General features: G+C 40.0%; 1 protein-coding gene across 2 annotated transcripts; it reads right to left on the bottom strand.

Moving 5' to 3' along the window:
* Nucleotides 1-1084: 1084 nt before the first annotated feature.
* LOC110066548 (uncharacterized) lies at nt 1085-9736 on the bottom strand. 2 transcript variants are annotated; one of them, XM_089284332.1, is made up of 2 exons: nt 9448-9736; nt 1085-2497 (listed from the first exon to the last, which is right to left on the bottom strand). In XM_089284332.1, the coding sequence occupies exons 1-2, from the start codon at nt 9734-9736 to the stop codon at nt 2145-2147; spliced, it is 642 nt and encodes a 213-aa protein (XP_089140458.1). In that variant the 3' UTR covers nt 1085-2144. The 2 variants fall into 2 exon arrangements, with proteins under 2 accessions (XP_089140458.1, XP_089140459.1); XM_089284333.1 differs by lacking the exon at nt 9448-9736 and adding an exon at nt 3184-3947.
* Between the last annotated feature and the right edge of the window lie 176 nt (nt 9737-9912).

Here is a 9912-nt window from a genome sequence, read left to right as displayed (position 1 = left end):
TATAAACCGTGTGCCATACACTTAAATACTGGTTTCGCGGGAAACAGTTCTATTTTTCCGCGAGTCTCCATTTTTCCCGAGACGAGGACGAAGGGACAAGTGGTTTTTTTATACAGCTGGACAGCACTACACAGAACACTTGAAAACTAGGGTTAGTCTGGTATTCCCATGCGAGAGGCATGGCGGCCTACAGCGACACCAGAAATGAGGGTCTTAAACTACAGGTGGAAAGCAATCTAAAAGCCGACCAAACCAGACTGCGCTAGAAGACCTTTGTTGCTTCTCTACATATTATGTTAGCGGAGAGAATGGAGAGTCATGACTGGAGTGGGTGTTTCATAGCTGGAGTTAAGTGCATAGTAATAAAGCAAGAAGAATTTCTCTAGATCAAGATCAAAGGCGTTTCAATATTTTTTGGAGCCCACTTTCAAATTTAACTGACCTCACAGACACTGTGCATAAGTGGCGCCTAAATTTGAATAACAATACCTTGGCATCCTTAGCCTCGTACTTATGTTTCCGACAAAGAACTTTTCACATGAATGTGAGGCTTAGAATGTACAAATAAACGATAGCCTCCATTTGGCGCGAAAATATTTTCGGATATTCCCCAGTTTTAGCTGAGGAATATTCGGTCACGTGACGCGTTTAGACCAATCGCGCGCGAGCGAAAATATTTGATGGATTATAAGTATTGTTATTCACTGAATATCGGCGCCATTTATGCAAAGGTATATGGAGGACTATGTACTATACGCAATACTTTCTCATCTTCCCGCCCTCCCGGAGCGAGAGAGCAGGAGGGCAGGAGGATGAGAGACCCTGGGAACGAGGTTGTATGTAACACACGTTGTGTAATGTGTGTGGATATTTAGAATTCCAAACTCAGAACTTAAAAGCTCAAGCGTGGATAACGAATTCCTCAGTGGTGTTTCTATACCATATCAATGCGATTGGGGCTACTATCCAGAGAGACAATCAAAGAGTCGTTTACAAAGACAGATGCTGTCTGCTGCGGAGTATAATCTGCAGATGTAAACTGGATGTTTTCCCACTGAAAGACATCTATTTTTTGCCAATCACGTAAATATAAATTCGATTTATTGGGTTCGACAAGGTGAGTTGAGAACCATTTTGTGTATGAATCATATTTCGAGTGACACTCGGTTTCATTCCCCTTCAATTCGTAATCCTATGGATAAGTCAAATTAAATCAGTTCGAGAAGATTTACCTGCAGTGTTCAGACACGCTTTTGATAAGCGAAAAGGCTCAACTACCGAATGCGGCTAGCTCAATTAACACTGAAGATGGCAGATGCATCTGCCGAAACATGTTTGTTAAACTTAAGAGTGTCGTGGTTTTCCATAATGAAATTACAAAATAATATTTAAATAATTGATTTACATTTTACAGCAAATCTTCATGCTAACCCATAAAGTTATTCTAGAGCCCTAATTGAGGACATTCTGATACAAAGTTCTAAGCTCTATCCTATATACTATATCTAAACTTCACGAGATTAGTCTAAGCCTAAGTAGCGACTATTCCTTTTGCAAAACTGATCCAGAAAAGTTGTATCACTTCAAACAGTTGTCCCTATTCTAGAGCTTTCCGTTGTCTGTGGTTTCTGTGGTCTGAAGATCTCGCTTGTGATTGAGTATAACACAAAAAACTCCAGATACTGATTTTAATTGTTTGTCACGCTTTTATAAGTTTGAAAGTAAAGGTCAGTATTTAAGATATGTCGGCACGCATCGAAAGGCTAACTTTGTGCGACGTCATCGCCACTGCACATTTTTAAAGGAGACTAAGCACGATAATGCGCATATGCAGCTTTGAATGTCAATTAAATATAACCAGAGCTGGCCTTTCTATTCTTCTAAAGTTTTAAAACAAATTATTGCATCTTGGCTTCAGCTGGCCGGTCAGTTAGTTATTCAGTAAGTCATTAGTCAGTCGTTCAATCGCTCATTTATTCAGTCATTCATTGGGTCAGTCAGTCAGTCAGTCAGTCGGTCTGGCGGTCGGTCAGTCAGAGTAAGTCAGTTTACCAGATAGTCAGTCAGTCAATCAGACAGACAGACAGACCGACAGACAGTCAGCCAGTTGGTGACTGAATCAATGGAGAAAGTCATTTGTTAGGTCAGATAGTAGGTTGTTTAGAATTTGCAGGAGGTGCAGACATGCAAGCACATGAGAGTTCAGCACATTCTCCCACCTCAAACACTTGATTGTAAGCGGGAGGTGGACTGCTGGGAACGTTACGACAACGTGGACAGCTGGAAGCTGTGTTTTGATTTGTAGCAGCATCCGGCTGAGGAACATGACCAGTCGTAGGATGAACGCTTGGATCATCCTTGAGCAGTTTGTATAGGAAGTAAATAACCACACACATGAGAAGCAACCCTCCGGTACACGATCCTCCGATTAGCGTTTCGCCTGAATTTGTCACAACATTGGAGAATTCTTCCAGTCGTTCATCTTCAGGACACACACCTGGAAAGGACAGCAAAACATGAGACTGAAAACTTCGCTAGATCATGACAAAGAAGCTAACAGCCTCATCTTTAATTAGTTTAAGTCTGTCTGATTTTCTACTTTGGCGCTACAGCCAACTGAGAAGAATTCGTCTTAAGAGTTTCTATTAGAGAAAAATGCAACATTTACTTGCAGAGGTTAGCTAGTTTTCAAGCAGGTCTTCTTTCCTGGTCGAATTGGAATTTGGAGTGTTCGAGAGTTTTTCTTTTTTTCTTTTGAGTTGTGAGTGTCTCACAACACAACGGACTGACTAGCTGGTTTTACCTTATAGAGGGGGGCATTAGGGGATTTTGTTGGAGTTGTGAGTGTCTCGCAACACACAACAGACTGACTAGCTGGTTTTACCTTATAGAGGGGTTCTGAACATGAACATGAGGGCGTTCTGAACACCGCAAAAAATTCAGCAAATACTGCAATATCCCAAAAATAATGGCAAAATACCGCAATACTTCAATACCGAGTCGAAGTTCGATGTTCTATCGAAACCAGTACTCTGTATGCTGCGTTTAGAGCAAATAACACGGGAATAACAATCAAGAATTTGTTGATGAACGGTAAGTCACGTTATTTTGATGTAGACAAAATAATCAAAATATGTGACATGTATTGCCGTGTCGGCTAATAATAAGCAAAAACTAACTAACCCTTTTCCAACTGGGACACAAGGAATTGCAGTTTTCCGTTACCATAAGAGCTAAGCTTCATTTGGGTATATCGTCCAATCGGAAACTGGAAAAGGATCAGAAAACGTTGGAGGACTAGGAAGATAATTTCTAACACGCATCCTGCAGGTTCGGAGAATACCGCAATACTGCAATACGAGATTAACATGTGGAATCCAAGTCGCGTCGAATAAATTCTAAAAAAAGGTGGGACAAAGAGTGTGGTAACAAACGTCGAACCTGCGTCGATCCCATTTCACAAGATGCACTTCATTAAGACACGGGAATAAGCACATGTCCCCGTGCTATTCACTCGATGCGCGCTAGTTGCTGCTAGGACTTGCTAGCGAAATGCCGATACTCTGCTCTTCAGACAACGGTAGACCCGGCGCGGCTCTCGCTGGGGCCCTGTCACAAGCCTCTCAGTATGCAAAGCTTTTACCGGCTGTCCATCCCTCAACGTCTTCGTTTTCTTCAAGCACTGAGCATTTATTGCAAACAGGCAATTCGCATCTCAAGCATTTATATGTAGCGTTCATGAAAAAAGAACAACACAGTCATCAGCAATGACTTTCGATAGCTCGCCATTTCCGGCATTCTCGTCCCCAGAGGCCGCGCTACTTTTGGTCAGCACGCAGTGTGCCCTTGTTAACAAAATGACGGCCGCTTCTTGGCGTTTTCGACGTGTTTGTGAAGAGGATTTACATAAAGTTCTGAACGACTGGTAGATTTATACTAAAACAATTAGATTATTCGCTCTAGATTTCTATCGCGTGATCGTCCTCGTCAACTATCACGCGATAGAAATTCCGAGCTCATAATCTAATTGTTTAATATTTTAAATGAATTCGTGATTATTACTATTTTTTTATTTTTGCGAGGAATTGCTTTGATAACACAAAGCCGGCGTTTAGCTATTCACGCTGAAATGGGGTCACGCCGAAAGGTTAAACGACTTCCTTGGTGACCAAGAATATCAACAATTCACGTTACTTGTGCTTCACTGGAAATAACAAGCACGTTTTTCAGAAACAGCCGACTTAACAAAGTTACTGCATGAAATCAAAGGGAATTTAGTTTTCATTGTTCTTATAAATAATTGTTTCAGGATAGCGCGCAGCTATAAAGTTTGGAATAAGAAGATTACCGCTAGCTAAGACGTGGGATCAAATTCAGACCTCTTGCTTTCCACGTTATATGGTTTAAATTTTGCACCTAGAGATTCTTCATATCTCCTTAATTTTTGCATTTCTTTAGAAACTGGAGCTCCATCACACTGTTTTCGATTTCAATTGATTTCCACTAAACTGCGTGCGACTGAACACGATCGCCGGATCCGATCGTCTGAATATCAAAATATGGTCGTTCCGAATGCGCGCTTAAACACATTTTCAAACGACTTAAGCGATCGGGGCGAATTATATGAAATCCACGCTCAAGTTAAGTTCCCTTTTCTGATGCTTTCATTTTGTCTAAACGAAATTTGAATAATTACTCTTTATTGAGAAACATGTCTAAAACTTTTCACTCTGATGAAGGTGGGCAGATGCCACCGAACACTCAGTGAACAAAAATCTACAGATCGGATTGTTTAAGTCAAATAATTAATGTCTATCGATCGCAACAATCCAAGTATGTCTAAAACTCTTAACTCTTTTTAATTATGTGTTTCCAGAGCCGACTTGGTTACCTCAGATTATATTCTCCTTTAAGATTTTTTTTGGGTAACCACGCGCTTCAAGCCGTGTTTTGAAGTTGGACATGGCTTAATCGAAAATTTTTAGTGAGGAGTTTTTGGTAGTAGAAGTCTGAGAGTAAGAGTCTCCTAGCTTTCATGGAACTGTTTTTTTTTAAACAGCTGGTGGGTGACAGGAGAAATAGTGTTTATATCGAAAGGCATATTAGGTCTGCTTGTAGTAAAGGATAACATCCTTTTTGGGATCATTCTACTTTGCACACTACGGTGTACATACCCCGCACAGCATTGTGATTTTCTTTCTCCGGAACTTTAGCTGTAAATTTTACAGAAGTATGGAATTTGTAAGCTTGTTCTATGAACCGATCAATGCAGTTTTCGTTGACATCCCACAGAGAGAAAACGTATCTCGAGGAAGTAATGTTCAGGACATACTCTCCGTGACTTGATTTTACTTTGACTAAGCGCGTTTGCTTTAATTTTTGCCATGAATATGTTGTCAAAAGCGACCACGATTTTAGTTTCCATAGCTTCTTTGAGGAAGTCAGGCGCGATGAGAGGGTTGTTGAGGTTTCGCTAGTGCTGTGCTTCCCTGTTCTCGTGGACGTTTGTTTACAAGCTTGTTCGGTCACACTGATCAGTTGGTACCGAAATAGTATTACGCGAAACTTTTGTCTCATCTGTAAAAGCTTATAAAGTTGATGAAATCAGTTGTATCTTTGAGTTAAGACGGATTTCTGTCTCTCATACGTTTTCTCGGGCATGTCCTAGGAAGGATTTTATTGCTGGTTTTGTCCTTGCACTGTCTTCTTCGTGTATCGTTTTACGGCTCGTTCAACTTTTACGAGCCTTCGTTTATTCCAAATTCATCAGTTAAACAGCCATTAGAACTGAAATGGAGGTAGGTTTCGCCAACATATTCATGGTAGAAATCGAAACCAAAATGCTTCGTCAAAGCAGGAACAAGCGGCCATATTAAGTCGACATCTTGCACATCTCAGTGGAATGTCAACAGAGACATTTATCAATTCATAAACACATTCCCTAGTGTTCGGCTGATATCTTTGAGAGAGAGAAACCGCATTGCTAGACACCTGACAGTACCGTATATTGAATTAGGCAGAAAGAATCCCAAAAGAATGCACCCTGTAACGTAAAATCTCAAAACACCACAAGCAGGTCGATACGTCCAAGTTTCAATGTACGCGACACTATGCCTCTTGTCACCCACTAGCCGTTAAACAAGTATGTGTAGGCCTGTGAAGAAACTTTTCAATTTGACGCACCCATTTCTGAGAAATCATCACTTTTTTGTTATCTGGCTTTAAACACCTAGAAACTCTAGAGTCCTGCTGTGTTGATGCCTTTTTTTAGAATCCGTCACCAAGGAAGTTGTTTAACCGTTCGGCGCGATGCGTTTCCGCTTTAGAGCAAATAGGTAACAACTTGGGTATAAAGTTCAACCTTTTTCATAGCCAAAATGATTTCGAACAACATATCAGTTAAAACCTCTGACAAAAAGGGGAGAAAACGTCGAACAGCTGCAGCGACTGAACAGTTTTGGACGCTCCTAGTCCATTATATGTTTGTAAGAGATTTTTAAGACCTCCTATTATTTTTAGCTTGGAAAACCAACTTGGTCATTATAATACAAACAACTCCAGACCATCACATACGGGTTTAACGCTTTCTTAGGTCCTGCGCCCCTCTAACATTCCTATGAGATACATTTGTTTAAGACACCATTCCGAACAATGATTCCTGAGGATTCGGAAGGAAATGCAAGGATAAAGGTGGTTTAATAAAAGATAAAGCCTCTTCGGAGTTTGTACGAGATCATGAACTCTCTCATCGATAAACGTCGATGAATAAATTAACGATCCGTCAACATCAAACAAAAGTGACGTACAACCTTTGAACCTTTATCACGACATACAGCAATAGCAATAGCAACAGCGCGAACCCGCAGGTAGCCTTGGCTAATCTAGGCTGGCCACATCTATATTTATATTAAAAATAAATAAATAAATTATCATGTATCACGTATGCTCAGGGATATCGGAAAAATTTTCAAACTTTCAATTTTACTCCTAAAAAAACTCAAGTATGAATATATTACTCAGTTTACCTTTTCGAGTAGTTTTGAGAACCCAGGAGAACTCGGTCAATAACCAACGATTTCGATTCACTGAAAGCGGCTACCGTAACTTTGCTGTTTATATTTCTGCTGCCTTTCATATTTCCATCTAACCTTTTAACATGTCCTCCTATTATGTTTAGCATATTTAAAAACTAGAGATATTGTGTCAGTTCGATGTACGTTTTTCTATGAAAATGCGGAAGTCCAATTTGCCATATTTAGCTCCAAAACACGCATCAGCGATTTATTGGATTTTTACACAAACAAAACTGAGCAATATTTACAGACGTAAAGTTATTGTGCCTTGATGAAACTTCAAGTTTTGCTTTCAATTTAGGCGAAACTCAAACTCATAAAATTTTACTACTTTTCGGTCGCGATAGACTCCTGCAAACTGACGGTGTAGCATGAGGGAAACTTTGGAGTTCTGAAATGCACCTATATCCAAATATATCCAGCTATTTTTTGCTATGTTTGATATGGAAAAGCTGTTGATCCTCAGCATATGTAAATTTAGGGTGGGGTTGTGTGGAACTCTCGTAAAAGAAGCAGCGGAACACAACCTTGTCATGATAAGCGGGACATATCTGCGTTGGACATTGTCTTACTTCACTCAAATTTGAGCAGCTTACGATTCGCCCTGTTCAGAACGACCATGTTACGACCGTGGTCGCTTAATTGTCCTTAATTGGGTCGCTTCAAATTCTACCCAGGCGATTAGCAATTTTAAAAATGGCAATCAATTTCATGGGACTGAGTTTAATGGAGCTCTAATTCTAAATAAATGAAAAACTGTGGGAAAAATAAAATCAACCCACGTGGAAAGCAAGAGGTCTGGATTTGATCTCTCGGCTCCACTCAGAAGTAGAATTTGAAGCTCATTTGCATCTTTCATTTCAGACCCTCCAGACCTGCTGTCTTGACTCTTCATATTCATGTAAACAGTGAACAAATTTCATTAGCTTGGTGTCACGGTATAACCTGAAGTTGTTTGTCCTCAAGACACGTTCACGGCGTTGTAACGCCACACTATGCCGGAGGAATTTGAAAACGGAGATTTCACTCCGAAAACGCGTCAAATGGTTTCAGTCCACGTACTACCCAACAATCACCGGTCATTTTGGAATTGTATCTGAGGAAAAATCGATCGGGGAAATCACATTATCATCGTGACGCTATCGTTTTCGGAAAGCTCCGTTATCAAAATGTTTTCCGTTCACACGAAAACGTAATGCCGGCATTTTCAAATTCCTGATTTGAGGACCGTTTTCGTGACGGATTAGCGTGAACAGTAGGCCTAACCGTAGAAATAAAGCTGCGTTTTCAAATTTCTCCAGCGTAGTGTGGACACTGCCGTATTGTCCTAAGTAGTTTGTTGATGTTTTTCGCATCAGCGCGAGGGAGTCGCCTGATCTACCCGTGTGACGGCATTTCAGCTTGAATTTAATTTGGGACTCTTTCTTATTAGAGCAATTTTTTACGAGTGCCAATATGGCAAAACTTAATATGTTTGGAAAAATGAGGAGACAGGAGGTTAAGTCTTACAGAAGTACGTGCTGGAACAGGGAATAGTTACATTAAACAAGCTGTTTGTTTGTTTGTTGAGTTTCTCACAAGTGAAGTCTTTTTTAAAAGACTTTTAAATACTGAAAAACAATTTCTTTGTTTGCAAATCAAAAATCTTTATGGCCCACTTGCAAGACGTTGTTTAATATTACAAGCCACCTAAAACATATCATGGAGATGCGCGTATCAATTTACGATTCACTCGTTTCACTTCCGTATTAGCTGTCAATAAGCCAGTCATGATTTGTTTATGTTCCTCGTGGATTCTGTTAGCAAGGAAGTCATTGCGACGCGTTTCGAGCTTTGGAACAAATAAACAGATAACAGCCGCATGGAATATAAAATCATATGTTGTAACTAAGGAACTTTTTATTATGTTTAGCGAAGGCAAACAACTTACTTTCTTTGTACAATATTAAATGCAAACATTCCCAGACGGTTACACACAGCTTTGTTAACGGCTGAACTGCGCGTGCCTAGAACATTTGTCTGAGAAATTAAACACTGTAATATTCAAACGATGATTGGTGAAAGAATTTGAAGAGAAATACGACAGAGGGAATTTAATAATAAATAAAGTTAAATCACGGAATTTTGAAACGAATCTATAAACTTTCTATGTGCTACATGTCGAGTCAATAATTGTAAATGATATGTCTGTGTCAAACCAAAGCGATGTCTTATCAGGTCATAAAGCGAGTATGTATCACGTATACATCAGATACATGCTCCGGAGAGATTTTTTTTCTTTTACAATCCAGATAGTGCGTAGAATAACGAAGAATGAAAAACTTTAAACTCTCAATTTTTCTTTAAAAAAGATCAATAATATAACAGTGCTTACCCTCTCGAGTCACCTGTTCACAAGTCTCAAGACAATCTTCTTCGTTATCCTTCCAACAAACGAAGACGTTAGGGTACGCTGGACCAGAGCAGCTTTCGTTTGTAGATGCAGCACCAAACTCATTGTTTTTCCATAACTGACGGGTGAGCGGTAAGAGTTTGACTCCATTTAAAAGCGTACTGTCGCTGGGATGTAGAGGGAAAACATCACGGCTCCCAGTAAAGGAGTAAACAGCTACAGAGGTCTCCAAAAGACCAACAATAACCACAAAAATGGAAAAGAGAAGCATTATAACATTGCGCTTAAACGAGAAACTGTGTTGGTTTTTATAAAATGTTCAGATTGCCATTCACTCTGGGTCATCAGTAATCTGAAAACAGGAAATCTCACCTTTAACGGACTGACGTACTTGTCTTCTGCTCACGCCAATTCCATCACGTCCCGATTAACACCGCAGTACGGTTT

This window comes from Orbicella faveolata, unplaced genomic scaffold, assembly GCF_042242905.1.
Source record: "Orbicella faveolata isolate gen_17 unplaced genomic scaffold, um_ofav_v1 contig_13, whole genome shotgun sequence".
In the NCBI taxonomy this organism is placed as follows: Eukaryota; Metazoa; Cnidaria; class Anthozoa; order Scleractinia; family Merulinidae; genus Orbicella; species Orbicella faveolata.
The sequence above is the reverse complement of the archived record's forward strand: the minus strand, read 5'-3'. Positions and strand labels throughout refer to the sequence as shown.

What these genes read in the sequence shown, in the direction of transcription:
- LOC110066548 (XM_089284332.1), bottom strand. Translation starts at nt 9,736, where the DNA reads ATGCTTCTCTTTTCCATTTTTGTGGTTATTGTTGGTCTTTTGGAGACC. An exon ending in TGAACAGGTGACTCGAGAGG is followed by an intron (nt 2,498 to 9,447) that starts GTAAGCACTGTT and finishes TGTCCTTTCCAG; the next exon opens with GTGTGTGTCCTGAAGATGAA.